Below are 16,300 nucleotides of genomic sequence, written 5' to 3'. Positions count from 1 at the left end.
CGCTGAGTAGAGCATCCTGGTCTCAAGAAACTTAACCATGAAATGTTTGTAAATGCTACTTGATGACCAACATCATGCCAGCACCATTTTATGTCAGTTTTTTCTCCATGAACATTTTTTATAAAGTGTTAACTGCAGAAAATTATTAATATGTAGACGGAAAATCAGGTATAAATTAATGTTGTGGACATAGTAAATTTGATGGGAGCCATAACAAATGACATAAACGTTGGAAAAATGTTAATTCCAGGAATGTTAAAAGCAGAGTTAATTAACAGAATTTTTAGTTGCACTTATAAAGAACCTGTAATATACAGAGGAAGCAAAAGTAAGCTAACTAATATAATAAATGTATACATTAATACAGAAAACCAAATTATTATATATCTCTGCTAGTGAGATTAGAAGTATTTGTAAAACAATTGAAAATTTAGTTGTAGTATTCATTTTCTCTCATAAATTCCTTGACCATATAAGATGATTTCTTTATCAGGTAATTGTTTAGGCAGACATTTGATATGTAGTGGGAGTTCGTTAAACAGCTTAATGCTGAAATAATAAGCTCCTTTTTGCATGACATTTAAACTTCTCAGTTCAATGTGCAGACTGTATTCGGTTCTTTTGTTGCAGTTGTGATATTTGCTGTTGTCTTTGAACAAAAAGAAGTTATTGCAGACAAAAGTCAACAAGGAAAAAAATATACTGTGAGGAGAAGATAAGGATTTTCATCTTTCAAAATAAGTACCTGCAGGGGGGTCTATGAGGGACACTACCCATTATTCCAGTGGCTTTCTTTTGAGCAGTGACTTTTTTCCCTACTGAATGATAGCAGGCAAAATAAGAAGCTCTAATGGAACCCACTTCAGTCACAGAAGCAATAATTCATAGTGCATATCTTGATAAGCTAAGTCTTTTATAGAGACAAAGGATGTGGGAACACCAATTATATTTGCTATCTACATATGCACACATGAATTTTGTATCCTCAACTTTTTGTGTTGCTTTATCTCTACATTTTATGTTAATTTATTCAAGATTTCTTTGTGGCATGTGGAACATCGTATAATGGGTTGTATCTGCATGGAGTGAGAGACCATTTGCAGAAAACCAGTTTAAAACCTCAGAGAAAACTTTGTCCGTAGTTTATTCAACATTTTCTCAGACAATTCATCAATGAGAATAGACATATCATGTGCAAAAAGAGTAAAATTACTCTTTGTATTGGGACAAAAATGGAAATGATCATATGGCTTCAGTGGCCGGGATTTCCCAGGTGGGAAGTTCAGCCACCAAGTGCAAATCTTATTGAATGTGACGCCTCATTGGGTGACTTGCGTGTTGACAGTGGGGATGAAATGATGATGAGGACAGCCCAACACCCAGTCCCTGAGGGGAGAAAATCTTCCACCCCAGCCGGGAATCGAATCTGGTCCCCCATGTGTGGCATTCCAATGCACTGACCGTTCAGGTAATGGGGCAGACTGTATTGGGACAAAGAGGGAGCTCATTAATGAAAATAAGAAATAGTAGTGGATAGTAGTCTGTGGACAACAACATTCCTGGGTGGTAGTTTGTGGACAACAACATTCCTGAAACAGACTGGCCCAACTGCAGCCCTGGCCTCAACCCAGTGGAACAACTTCAGGATGAGTTAGGACCTCATCTTCACTCCAGATCCCAGTGTCCAAGATCATTACCTTCTATGGTTTTGGGTATTGAGGAAGAATGGGCAGCCATTCCTCCATAGACAGTCTCAAACTCATTGCATTAGTACCCAGAACAGTTCAAGCTGTGGTAAAGGTGGAGATTGGACACACCCATATTAATGCTCCCTAATAGATGTCCAGATATTTTTTGGCCACATACTACAGTAACACAACCAGAGAAACCACAAAAATAGCACTTACTTCTTATTAGAGACAAACCTGTAATACTTGTAAGGCCACGACTCTCCAACACTTTCTCCTCTCCAACGAACTAACTTTTGTACATGATACATAACACTTCTGTCCACCAGAGATTTTTTTTCACGGATACCTTCACAGCAGTCTGACTCTGATTCACTCTCCTCTTCAGATGTAGTGGAAGCACTTATGGAACAGAAATTTTAAACAACTGATTCAGTGTTTCAATTTTCAGTCAAATTTTTTAGTCCATTAATTTTGTAAGAACAAACACACTTACCCATTTTCTGCATGAAATTGGTTATCTGTGTCAGTCTTGTACTTTTTATATCTGCTACAGCCAAATTGTGAACAGGATACATCTCTGACAAGCTCAGAGTGTGGGCCCTGTATAAGTAACATGCATCAGCATTATGAGATACAGACACACAAAGCTCTACCTACAAAAGTAACAATACATACTGACTGACAACTGCTAAGGAATTTAGACACTGTTAGACAGGAATAATCACAGGCAATGATGGAAGACATGAAACCAGTACACGCATAACAGAGGTAGACCAGTATATTTACAATGAAAAATGGTACAGATTTCACCACATGGGAAAGTAGGATAACAGAAATATCTATTGTTCCATGTTTGACACAGGTAAGACTCCCAACATAAAGTTCAATATCAGACTCTCATAGGGGAAACTCCCCATTGCATCCCCCTGCATAGCCCAGTGAGTAGTCCATCAAAAACTGAACACAGATCAAGCACGAAAGCACATTAGAATCAGTGAACAGTCCAAGCTCAAGATGTGCAACATCAAGTGATTGCCAATAGTCTCAGTGTCATGTTTATGTGGTCAAAGTGTTGTATTGCAAAGGGGGAGGTTCGTGTTCAAACCTCCCTCATGCCCCATATCTCCTTATTTTTATTTATTTATTTTTTTTTTTTTTTTCGCTGTATTTAAATTTGTGTCTGTCTCATGGTGTAACATCTGCTTACAACAGTGATGTGTTATACTACACTAAATTTCATATTATTTATATATACATTGTTATGAGACTATAATCATCTTTATACTGTAATTGAACTTACTGACGAAGCCCATTGTATAAGAAAATACTGAATGGCTAATAAAGATTCTTATTCTTATTCACCAAGATAAATACTCCACAAACCACTGTTGTGCACATGGCAGAGGCTACCCTGTACCACTACTTGTCATTTTCCCTCCTGTTCCACTCACAAATAGAGTGAGGGTAAAACGACTACCTGTATGCCTCCTTGTGAGCACTAATTTATTGTATCTTATCTTTGTGGTCCTTACACATGATGTATATTGATGGGAGCAGAATTCTTCAGCAGTCAGCTTCAAATGCCGGTTCTGTAAATTTTCTCAATAGTGTTTCCTGAAAAGCATGCAGCCTTCCCTCCAGGGATTGCCATTTGATTCCTGAAGCATCTCCATAAGACGTAAGTTTTGTTCAGACCTATGGGTAACAAATCTAGCAGCTCTCCTCTGAATTGCTTTGATGTCTTCCTTCAATCCAACCAGGTATGGATCCCAAACACTTGAGTAGTACTCAAGAATTGTTTGCACCAATGACCTACATGTAGTCTCCTTTACAGGTGAACCACCCTTTAAACCGAAGTCAACCATTTACCTTCCCTACCACAGTTTTCACATGCTCATTCCACCTCATATCACTTTGCAATGTTATGCCCAGATATTTAAACTTCCTTTTCATTCTACCCAAGTACCACATATTATGAATCCTATGTTCCACTTTGGAAGTTTTGACTCTTGAATTCCTTTGTTGTAACATAGTCCACCTGCTTATTTGTTGTTTTTCTCCGTGAGAGATCTCTGCAGCATCTTGCCTGCTCCCCTTATTTATCAGATTTACTTGCGGTGGTAATATGTTCTTACCATATGATTTGCATTCTATAACCAATGTATACTATCACAATTGCCAAGACTACACAAGGTGGACAGACATGTCAGTCAATGACTGGATGGAAACTTCATAATTTTTTTTGGGTGTGGGGAGGGGGGGGGGGGGGGAGGAGTGAAGGGGGGGCAAGAGGGAGGGAGGTCTGAACACAGATCTCTCACTTTGCAGTTCAGCACCATGACCAAACAACCACACTGCCATGATTCTTGCAATTTGCTCAATGTTGCACATCTTGAGTTTGGACCATTTACTGTTTCTATTTTGCTTCTTTTTCACAGTTCGGTACACACCTTCATCCTGTTTTCATGCCTCATCTGTGTTCAATTTTTGATAAGCTATCCACTGGGCCATTTTACTATGAAATCTGAGAGGTGTGCAATGGGAAGTTTCCCTTATCAGTAAAGGATATGCCCTCCTCAGGCACTAATGCACATTTTGCCTTTCCAGTGTGTCTGACAACTCAGCAATCCTGTGTGAGTGGACACTGCCATCAACCAATGGAAATTTTGGACTACTTAAATACTAAACAGATGGGTCAGACCCAGGATAATCTCCCTGTAATACCACTGAGCTGTAACGATACCTCACGCAAAGATATGTAATGATGTTTGGCCATTTGTCAACACCTCTGCCATACCGAAGATGTTCATGAACATTCCATGGTATGTAACATACCCCCTCTCCCTCCATGCTATCTTGTGGACAGAATCACTTGCCACAGTGAAGCGGGATTTGTAAGACAGCATCACTCTGGACCACTGTTGCTGGCCCCACTTGACGTGCTCCCTGTACTGGTTAACTTTTTCTCAATGATACAGAAGCATCCTAGCATACAAACCAGTCTGATTTATTCACCGTGAAGTGGTTTTGGCAGTGACATGTGTACTGCAGTGGCTGTGAGGTCTGTGATGATCTGCCTAGGAGTGAGAGGTCTGTTCCTTTTTGCCACTAGGGCTACAGCTCAACCTGTTACCGTACCACATAAGAGTGTCACTGCTCTGTTCCACAACATTCATCAAATGCCATACTGCATGAACTGTCAAACACATACAGAGTGTTTACACACACACACACACACACACACACACACACACACACACAATCACTGCAGTTAACACATCTCACCCTCTACATTTCCTTTTACTATCATTGGTCGGATGTTCAGCAGCAACTGGATGTTGTTCCTAAGCAACTGTCATGCACTGAAAAAACTCAGGCAGTCCCAGAAGAATTTAATGAATTTTAAACTATCTCAAACAAAAGTTTCTTTTTATGATGAAATGGAGAAAAACAGAAGGAAAAACATATGTGAAAGGAGGTGAAACAACTGCAGGTGGGGACACAATGAAAAATGGGAAAAGATCCAATCAGGATAAGTTATCAAGCAGTTGTTACACATTCTATGTGCCCACAGATTTTGTGAACCAACCTCCACTACTTTGTTTTTTCCTGTAGCGTGAATAAACATATTTGAGAGAATGGGTTATAAATAGGCATATGAAAATGTATGATCTACTTTTGGCATAATTAGTGACTATTTTTGGCAAAATTTGCATCAACTTTGGAGAAATTCACATCTATTTTTTTTATTTTGGGTATTAATAAACTGCTTCAGCTGTATTTAGTCCTTTATTTTTAAATCACTACATGTTACATGACAATAAAAGCCATGAACATCTCTGTATCAATAAAAACAGAAGGAATAACAAACCTGAGACATCCACTGTTAAGATAACTTTCTAAAATTATTTTAAGATTTTTAATTTTAAAAAAGCTATTAAAAACCTTTTAAGTGAGAAAATCAAAACAGTTATACTCACACAACTAAAACATTAGAGCTAAAAGCTTAGAACTTTGTACTCAAAATTCATTGTCCATCAGAACAAAACACTGTTAAAAGGTGGCATCTCACTAAATGAAACCAGCTAGATTTCAAAACAATATGAAAGATAATTCATAAATAAATTATACCATAGTGATTCATTGGTAAGATAAAAATAAATGAAACATTATTAAGACTTAATTTGTGGCTAGCATGAAAAATCAAGAAGTGGTTGCAACAAAATGGAGGGATGTTCTACCTTGGCCAAACCCATCAAATAAATAGCTATTGATGAAAAGTAGAACCTGAAAACTGTGCTTACCACTTCTCCAGTCTATACACAATCACAAATAGGGAAGATGGCTGCATGCTGTCTTAGTGATGCCAATAAAGTAAATAGCTTGCCTGTAGACAGCAAACACATGTGCTGATGATGTGCAGGCTCAACAGAATGACCAGTGGTCTTCTTGAGGGGCACACTAATGGTGAATGATAAAAAGGAATATTGGGATAAAAAGTACAAAAACTCTTCTGAAATTAGTCCATAGAAAATAGTAGTGACAGTTAACAAATATTTTAATCAATGGTGCCTGTAAGTTATGCTAACCTAAACGAACTCTTGAACATTTATGGACTTCAAAGAGGAACATCATATGCATGTATTATGGCAATGAAACAGATATTCCACCAGTCTCCACTTACACACCTTATAACTTTAAGCACTTTAATATACTGAAATTATTATTTTGTAAAATTCATTCAAAAATTCTTCACGCTGTTTACAGTTAAATGATCCAAGACTGCAGTGAATTTTGATGATTATTAAGTGTAGAAAAACTTGAGAAAAATTTTAAAAACATACCTGAAAGGAAGAAGGGCAATACCTAAGATGATAAGGGGATGTGTAGGAGGTGGGTTGATAAGGTAGGAAAGGGGGGAGGGAGGCATGGGGGGGGGGGGGGGGGGGGGGGAGGAGGAAAATGGAAAGGCCCAGGAGGAACTAAATGGAAATAGGTAAAGGAAGTGCAGAGTATTAAATCAGTTAGCTTAAGCAGTCAAAATTTGCCAAAACACTATGATGCTTCACCTCCATTTGTCCATTCAGGATTTTCTGTGGAAAATGGTTAATGGATGCCACAACTTCAAACTCATCCAAGATGCTTAATCTGTGGCCCTTGTTATCTTGATGTAAAACTCTTAAATTACTATGGAGGTCAGTGATGCTCACAAATGTGGGTACTCAAGGCAGATGAGCTAGAAACCCCAAGATGTTCTTTAAACTGGGTACTGAAGCTCCTGCCACTTTGTCCAATGTACCGCATGGGGCAATCTTTGCACGTGATGAAATACAACATGGTTGCATTTGATTTGGAACAAATGGCAATTTATGCACAAATTTAAAATGCTGACATGGTACACGCCTGAAGAAAAAACCTTAGTGCTCACAAAATTAATACTACTAACGAAAAAAAGGGAAAAAGGAGAAAAAAAAGAAAGGAAGAAAGAAAGAAGGGTGATGACTGGAGAGATTTCTGACTGGAATGTTTGCTTTTGCAGAAAATTTAACAGTTAGATCTTTCTACACACACACACACACACACACACACACACACACACACACACACACACACACACACACACAGTTACACCAGTGAAGAGTTCTTCTCTGACTCACAACATTACTTTTCTTTTTCTACTTAATTCAATAAGTACGAAACCAGGAGAACATTGATTTTGACCATTCGTGTAAATTCTTAGCCACCCAGTCCATACTCGACAATGTTACAAGGTATTTAATGTAGAAGCAGAACTGAAAATAGATCTATTCGTACGTGAGTGGATGACTTTCAGCCTGGTTGATATACTTTGACAGGTTTTGTTTTCTGGTCATTACATTTCAGAGTGTGGACATTAAAGACTGGCAGTCACATACAAATGTAAATAAGCTATAGTTAAGACTCAGTGGCATCTCATGAGCAAGTCTGGTGGCTGCGCTGTTCTCCTGATCACCAAAGGTAATAGGGGGTTGGGCAGGGGGAAGGGAGGTGGGAGGGTGGGGATGGTGACCTGTAAACATTATACCGAGCTCTGATTTCATGAACACATGAACAAATTGCGAAATGTTGACGATTGCTAATATTCCTTCAGCATTAATCACTTTTTAAGAATCAAATCTTTGTCCTATGCAAACATTTTCAACTGCAGAAATGAATGAACATAATACTGTAATTTTGAATGTGTTTGTTGATTGACCAACATATGGTGTAAACCAGAGATATTGTGTTTATTGCATGTCAATTTTTCTCTGGAAAATAGCACACATGGCAAACAGAAAAATTTATTTGAGATGGGATGCCTGTAAAAAAGTCATTACTTCCAGAGAGTGAAACAGAAAAATGCCTAATGTAGTTTCTTTTGGCCCTTATGCCCTCAAAGTAGCTTCGGCCTACTTCCATTGTCAATTGTGAATTGAAAAAAGCTAAAAGCTATTGTAGTTTTTGAAATAAAACACTACATTGTATTTTATATGATTACAAACATTAATAACCAAAAGTGTATCAATGAATGTGTCTAGAACATGCAACACCCATACGCAAAAGTAAGTGTGCATGGCTTTCACCGCACAACATCAGTGATGTCAAGCCACAGCTGCCTCTCAAAAACTGAATGCATGCACACCCTTCCGTTTTCCCCCTTCCATCCTCATTTTCTCAACAGATGTGTGCGGCCTGGCCACTGCACACTTCTCCCTCCACAAATCTGAGCTTACCTGCTGGCAGGCGACGTTCCTTCTGTTCCCCTCTGACCACAATCTGCCACCCAGAACACATGGGCTGTGTGTCTGAATTCATCTTCTGCCACAGGCCACAGTGCCCAGTAAAAGAGTAGAATGTACCATCATTCCCTGCCCCTCCATTACTTTCCAAAGATTTCAAAACTAGAATTATTTCTAAAATGGATAAATTTTGATAGGTCATGCACTGTATGCCTAGCAGACATCAGATATATGCTTCCATTAAGACTGCCACTGGGGAGAGGACCAGTGTAAAGGAACAAACCATGCCTTCCCCTCCTTAGGTGGTAGCCCACCCCTGTGTACTGTCTCTGTGTAAACAGAACTGACACATGGTCATAAGGATAACAAATCCCATCTGTTGCTGTGATGATCATAATCAACCTCTGTGATGAAGGAAGATTAGTCCCTTCAATCATTTCAAAATAAGAAAACAATGAGCCATGTGCAACACAAAGCATTTGGTAATGGCTACAGCTCAACTGCTAGCTGAGAAGGGCTCTGTGATAAGTGAGGTTGTTAGGTCCGACTTCCATCAGTATCTGATGGAACCACAGTTCAAAACACCCACCACCTAAAGCTGCCACCTTGAAGTGCCCACTTTATACCAACTTTTGAATTTTAGCTAGCAGACAAGCATACTCATTCTTTGTCCTAAGATAATATGTCCCACAGTCTTACATTGCATTATGTGCCATGTATCTTAAAGAGCACTGTTCTACCACCCATAGTTTAAGTGGCACCAGGATACTGAGTGCCCCAATACATGATTGCATTTGTGCACTTTTTATTCTGCAAACATTGTTATGTACATTATATTTCCAAATTTGAATTCACCAGATGATGTGCAATACTTGTGACCAAAAACTGGTTAAATTTCTGATATTTATATGCAGAAAATAAAACTTATTTCAAACTATCTCTGATAAAATAGTTCATCTAGATTCACTTCACTATGGAATAGTATTTATCAAGTAACTTCACTTTTTTGCACTTTGAGACAGAATTCACATCTATTTATACATTTATCACAAAATTACTTCTTCAGTTTGCTACTTATAAAGCAAGTGCAACACATTCTATGGTCCTATTTTTTTTTCCTCTCGCCTCTATGTTCCATCTCCTCTGCCTATATTGTCATTCCTTTAATTCCACACCTCATTCCTGTTGCTTTCAGGCTTTCCTAACTATTCCCCTGTAATTTGACTGTTACTGACTGCTACTGGTCAAATTATCTTCAGTAAGTCATCTAAATGTATAATATGCAAACCATCGTGATGCGCATGACAGAGGGAAAATGCCCTAGTACCAGTTAGAAGCATTTCTTCCTGTTTCATTCACATATGGAGTGGGGGAAGAATGATCCATTCAAATGCCTCTGTGTATGCAGCAATTTTTTCATATTATCCTCACAATCCCTATCTCACTGATACATAGGGGGTTGTAGTATATTCCCAGAGTCATCATTTAAAGCTGGTTATGGAAACTTTGCTAACAGACTTCCTCTGGATAGCTTACTTTTATTACCTTCAGCAGTCTGTCATTTCAATTCCTTTAGTATCTCTGTGACACTCTCCCACAGATCAAATTAACCTATGACCATTTGTGCTGCCCTTCTTTGTATGAGTTCAATAACCCCCATTAGTCCCATTTTGTTATGGGTCCCACACACTTGAGCAATAGTCTAGAAATGGTCATATGAGTGATTTGCAAGAAATCTCCTTTGTATACTGATTGCACTGTCCCATTACTCTACCTCCCGCTTTACCCACAACTGAGCCTATGTGACTATTCCATTTCATATCCTTAAAAAGTTCTGCACCCAGTTATTTGTATGAGCTGGCCAATTTCAACAGTTACTCATTGATATTATAGTCACAGGATATTACTTTTTTTTCATTTTGTCAAGTGCCCCATTCTACATTTCTGAACATTGAAAGCAAGTTGCCAGTCTTTGCACCACATTGAAATCTGATCAAGATCTAACTTAATATTTATGCAGTTTCTTTCAGATAATAGTTCAGTATAGGTAAATGCATTATCTGCAAAAAGTCTGAGGTTACTATTAACATTGTCTGCAAGGTCATTGATATACAACATGAACAGCAAGGGTCCCAACACACTTCTCTGGGGCACATCTCAAGTTAGTTCTCCACCTGAAAATGACTTTCCATTTAAGATAACATGCTATATCCTCCCTACCAAAAAGTCCTCAGTTAAGTTACAAATTTCACTTGCTACCCCATATGATCATACTTTTGACAATAAGTATAGGTATTCCATTGAGTAAAATGCTTTTCAGAAATCAAGAAGCACTGCATCTACCTGACTGCCCTGATCCAAAGCTTCCAGTATGGTTGGCATCGAGGAGGTCATTCTGTTCAAGATACTCATTCTATTTGAGCTCAGAATAAGTTGTAAGATTCTAAAACAAATCTGTTACATATTTGTCCAGTGTTTTATTGAGTTTCTTTTTATTGTAAATTTGGTCAGCTCGAGAAGCTATCCCTTACACCCCTATACTTATTACTGAGCCACTCTGTGTCCCCTCCTCCCATTCTACACTATCTATTTCCCTCTTCCCTTCCCCATACTCATGTAGGATGTTTCTTATTGCTGCATTAATTATATACTTTTATCAAACTGGTTTCTTTTTATTTTCAAACACGATCACTGTAAGAGTGTCAGACACTGACACATGGCAACACAAACCTCAGTAACATAAGGAGCGGACAACTGTGAATACTGCAGACTTAAGAGCTGTTTTCAGTCTTTGTTGACAGTTTTTAGTCTTCGTTAAGTAAACCGCAAACAAAATCATAGCTATTAAGAGTAACTGCAGATGAATTTTTCTTTTCTGAAAAAAAAAATGATAATCGATTTGATCAAAATGAAGACTTTTGTACATGCAATATATGAAATAATCAAGTCTTCATCTGTATTTGATACCAGGTCAAAATGCATTCTATAGTGAAGGCTGAAGTGTTTTATTGTGCATCTGATAAAAATTTATTGTCATTTTGCTCACGTAGACGTATAAAAATGCTGATTTGCCACAGATTTCTGAAATGATTAACACAGTTATAGGCAGCAAATAAGTACAGCTCCTGCATAGTGTGCATCACTATACTAAAGAAGGTTTGCAGACACATAATGTTACCTTTTCTTGCAAATCTTCTCCTAGATAAATCTGCTTGTAGAAGATGGATGCAAAAAGTTTGTTTATTGTGGGTGTGGTTGTGGCCTTTGTAAATTGCAATTCATTTTCTGTCTTACTGCACCCATGTTGTTCAGCATGCCTAACAGAGAAGAGAACAGGAAAATAAGATATTGTATTGAGTATGATTTATATTTATTATAACCTAGAAGGAAAGTGGATGTTAGCATTTATTTTCCTTACAGTATATTATGAACAGATGACTTACGTGACTAAAAATCAAATACTGGGCAAAGCTATAATGTGTTAACAATTCATATGTGAAACAGAGAAGCTGTACAAAAAGCAAATTAAAAAACTGTGCACAGACAAGCTGTTTTATTTGTGTTGTCTGTGGTGAGACCAATATTTCTTTCAGCAATTGCTTATTGTCCGCCCCCGGTAGCTGAGAGGTCAGCGCGACAGACTGTCAATCCGAAGGGCCCGGGTTCGATTCCCAGCTGGGTCGGAGATTTTCTCCGCTCAGGGACCGGGTGTTGTGCTGTCCTAATCATCATCATTTCATCCCCATCGACGCGCAAGTCGCCGAAGTGGCGTCAAATCGAAAGACTTGCACCAGGCGAGCAGTCTACCCGAGGGGAGGCCCTCGTCACACGACATTACATTAATTGCTTATTTAAATGACTGGTGTTTGCTTTATACTTAAATCTTAAAATAATAAAAATGAAAACTGGATCGTAATGAAATAAGACAAGCATTGGCTGTTACACACAAGAAACTTCATGTTGAGCCTGACTTACAAAAAACACATTTTTAACCATCATCAGTTTTCTGTCACATTAGTAGGTCCTTTGTGTCTCTGTTTCATGGGATCCATTGCTTCCTCCTTAATGCTGGTGTATGTGCTGCAATCCATCACGTCATCTAGGTTCTAACATCTCTTCCACCCTCACCTCTTCCTCATACACTTCTAAGACTGTTTTTTTATGTCCCTTCTTCAGTATTAAAATATGTACAATCAAGTTTTGTTTCCTTGTTATTATTACATCCAGTAATTATCTTTCCTCCTCCAATCTTCTCAGCAGCTCTTCATTTTTCATTCCATCCATCCAGTTTATTGTTTTCACCATCCACCATGTCTACAATTCAAAAACCTCTGGCCTTGCTCTATTTTTCTTCCTCAGTGTCCATGTTTCAATTGCATACAGGAGGACACTCCATATAAAACATTTTATTAGCCTTTTCCTCAAATCTTTTTCATGCTGCTGCAGAAAATTCTCCCTTTTTTTATAATATGCCTCTTTCACCATTGCTACTCTGGTTTTAATTTATGTGCTGCTCATCCAGCCATTTTGTATCCTCCCTCTGAGATATTTAAAGCTTTACATGTCTTCTAATGCTTCTTCAGTTAGTGTTGTCTTTACCTTTTTATTTCTTTTTAGCATCATTGCTTTTGTTTCCTTTGTATTGATTTTCATTCCACAAATATTTCCTTTAGCTTAAATGGTCTCCCCTATATCTGGTAATTCTTTTTGATATGTTGTTAGGAGGGCCATATTGTCTTTAAACCTCAAACATTATTTGCAAACAATGGAAAATCCAGGATGGAATGTAACAATATTATGAAAAGGAAAGTTGCCACTCACCATATAGCAGAGATGCTGCATTGCAGATAGGCACAACAAAAAGACTGTCACAAATAAACAAAGCTTTCAGACAGCTTCATCAAAAAGTGTGTCTTCATCTATTTTTGATGAAGGTCTTACTGGGTGAAATCTTTATTTATTTGTGACATTCTTTTCATTGCGCTTATCTGCAACTCAGCATCTCCGCCATATGATGGGTGGAAACTTTCCTTTTCATAATATTCAAACATTATTTTCTTCTTCCTCCAGTTTTTAGCCCCTTGTCATCTAGTGGACAGTGGCCAGTTATGTTTTCTGACTGTAGATTGAAAAGCGCAGGAGATGGACAGCAGCCTTGTCTTACTCCCTTTCCTAGTTGTATACATATGGTACTTCCTCCTCTCACTTTCACGAACGGTTTTTGGTTTAAGTATAATATGTTTATAAGTCATCTGGTTTTCCAGTATACTCTCTCTTCCTTTAAGTACTTTTCCAAGTCTATAAAACACACACATAGCTCTCTTCCCTTTTCAGTAAACCTCTCTCTCAAAATTTGCGAGGGTCCTACTGAGTCTCTTGTGCCTATATTCTACCTAAACCAAATTGTATTTCAGTCAGGTTCCCTTCGATCACCCTTTCCAGCCTTTTATTAATAATTCTTAACATAATTTTCACTGCAGGTGAAATAAGGCTAATTTCCTGTGCACATTACAGTTCTTGGTTCTTGTTTCTCTGGTGTTTGAATTGCTGTCATCAGAAAGTCCTTTAGCTATTCACCATAGTCATATATTTTGTTGCATTGCTTCAACAATTCTCTTACACATTCTTGGCTCGAACATTTTAGTACTTCTCTTGGCATTGTATATGTTCCTTCTGCTTTCCTATTTCTCACTGCAGATGTTGCACTTTTTACTTTTTCTATTATGACTGTTGGTCCTTTCTTGTCATCATTTACACTGTTCACAGATTCAAGTTCCGGAGTTGTTGGTTTGTGATCTGTGTTGTATAGCTCTTTTAAACCATCTTTCCACATCTGTAGGATTTCCTCATGATCTTTCTATGCTACATTTTTGTCTTTACTGGGAGTTTCCAGAGTAGCACTTCCTGGTCTGCTTTGATCCAATGTTGTAGTCTTTATTCTGTAGTACAGTAAACCATATTTTCTCTTCATTCCCAATTCTTCAAATGAACCACACTTCTCTTTCAGCCATTTTTTCTTAGCCTGCTCTGTTTCTCTACACAGTTTATTATTCAGCCTTTGGTACAATTTTTTTGCATTTTCATTTTTTTTATTTTTGAATCTTCTTCTCTCTCCCCATTTTTAATATATTAAATCAAAATATTTCAGGACTGCTGTAACACAATCAGGGCATTATCATTGTATCCACTGAAATTAATGTTTATTTTCACATTTGCACATTTTTGTAATGGTTCTTCTTACCAATTACAACAACCACATGAGTAATTGATAGCAAATCTGCAATTACATATGTGTGCCCACAGTACACCATACATAAAATAAGGATATTTGAAAAGGTGTTTTGCTCCATCCTTGAGGTAATGTAAAAATGGGGCTTTTCATGTGCTACCAAGTCAAAGAGTTTATCATGAGTTGGCTGCTGTGGACAACAGGGAATCATCATTAACTATCAAAGATTGCAACAGTTAATAAATAGGCCATAACACAACAAACTGCTCATAGCTGAACTGGTCTAACTGATGGGTAGTCATTCCACTAGGAGCCACCTTCTCATTATGGGCTACAGAAAATGCCACCATAAAAATTTCTCTCTGTTCACTACCCTTCACAGACCACAGAGATTAACATGGGAATAGGGACACTATTATTGGAGACTCAGTAGAGACAAGATTTATTCCAAAACTAAGATCCAGTGACCAATATTTACCAACTGGTAGGGTTGAATAAAGTTTAATGCATGCAGACTGTCTACCAACTTTTTAGGAAACTACTACTGGTTTGATTTAGTAGTCATATGCCAGTCAGTGAGAGCAGATCGCAATAGCCAAGACAGTCATAGATCCCACCAGTTGTGAAGTGCGTGTTGCAATTAGATTTTTGCTGGCAAAAGGATCCTTAGCTGCTGAAATTCATCATGAGTTATGCCTATTGTATGGACCAAAATAATAAGTGATAAACAAGTTTAAAAATAGTATCAATAATTTCAAAATGACAAAATGAACAGTGGAGTGGCAGTCCCAGTATTCACAGCCATGAGATTGTTGATCAACTGAACCAAAACTTTGAAGTGATCAGTGATCAATGATTAGTGGTCTAATGAATTCCAAAATCTTGCTTGAACATCAGTTTACAGGACTGTCACTGAACAGCTTGTATATTACAAACTGTGCATGAGATGGGTTCCAAAAACGTTCAGTGTTCAGTGCAAAGAGCATAATGCATGATAGTTTTTGGAGTGCTATAGACAAGATGGTTCTTATCTGTTGACACACATTGTTACAGGTGATGAGACAAGGATATTGTACACCAATACAAAATCAAAATGACATTCACTGCAGTAGTACCTTTCAAGTTCACCCAAAACAGTAAAGTTCAAGCAGTCTCTGTTCTCAAACAAAAAGTGATGGCTACCATTTTTAGGGGCCAAAAATGTGTCCTCTGATTGATTTCATGCTGTGGGGTCAACATATACAGCTGATGTATACTGTGAAATGCTAACCAAACTGAGATGTGTGATCCAAAATCAACCCCACCAGAAATCACATCTAGCATAACTTCCTTCGTGACAAAGCATGCCCTCACACCATTGCCAAAACTGAAAAGAAGATTCAAGATTTTCATTGGGAACTTTTAGTTCATGCTCTGTAGAATCCTGAACTTGCACTGAGTGACTATTTCATCTTCTTTGCATTTGATGAAATGACTGGGTGGACAATAATTTCAAAACAATGATGAACTCAAGACTGGCAATACCAACTGATTCAATTCCAAGGCAGCAGACTTCTATGCGGAGGTGTAAAAGAAGCTGGTACAGTGTTACAGAAAGTATAGATGTGAATGGCTTGTTCTTT

At 37.9% G+C, this 16,300-nt stretch overlaps 1 protein-coding gene across 1 annotated transcript in view; it reads right to left on the bottom strand.

Annotated features, from left to right (window-relative positions):
* LOC126293235 (DNA (cytosine-5)-methyltransferase 1-like) overlaps window positions 1–14,799 on the bottom strand; it is a 161,671-nt gene extending 146,872 nt beyond the window's left edge. The window contains exons 1-6 of the mRNA XM_049986355.1: window positions 14,691–14,799; window positions 14,070–14,140; window positions 11,912–11,958; window positions 11,628–11,766; window positions 2,185–2,291; window positions 1,926–2,090 (exon numbers count right to left, since the gene is read on the bottom strand). Of these exons, the coding sequence (XP_049842312.1) occupies window positions 1,926–2,090; window positions 2,185–2,291; window positions 11,628–11,766; window positions 11,912–11,958; window positions 14,070–14,140; window positions 14,691–14,799 (638 nt within the window). The remainder of the gene's footprint in view (window positions 1–1,925; window positions 2,091–2,184; window positions 2,292–11,627; window positions 11,767–11,911; window positions 11,959–14,069; window positions 14,141–14,690) is intronic.
* Between the last annotated feature and the right edge of the window lie 1,501 nt (window positions 14,800–16,300).

This window comes from Schistocerca gregaria, chromosome 10 (genome assembly GCF_023897955.1).
Source record: "Schistocerca gregaria isolate iqSchGreg1 chromosome 10, iqSchGreg1.2, whole genome shotgun sequence".
NCBI lineage: Eukaryota > Metazoa > Arthropoda > Insecta > Orthoptera > Acrididae > Schistocerca > Schistocerca gregaria.
Note: the sequence above shows the minus strand (reverse complement) of the source record. Positions and strands in the feature narration are given on the sequence as shown.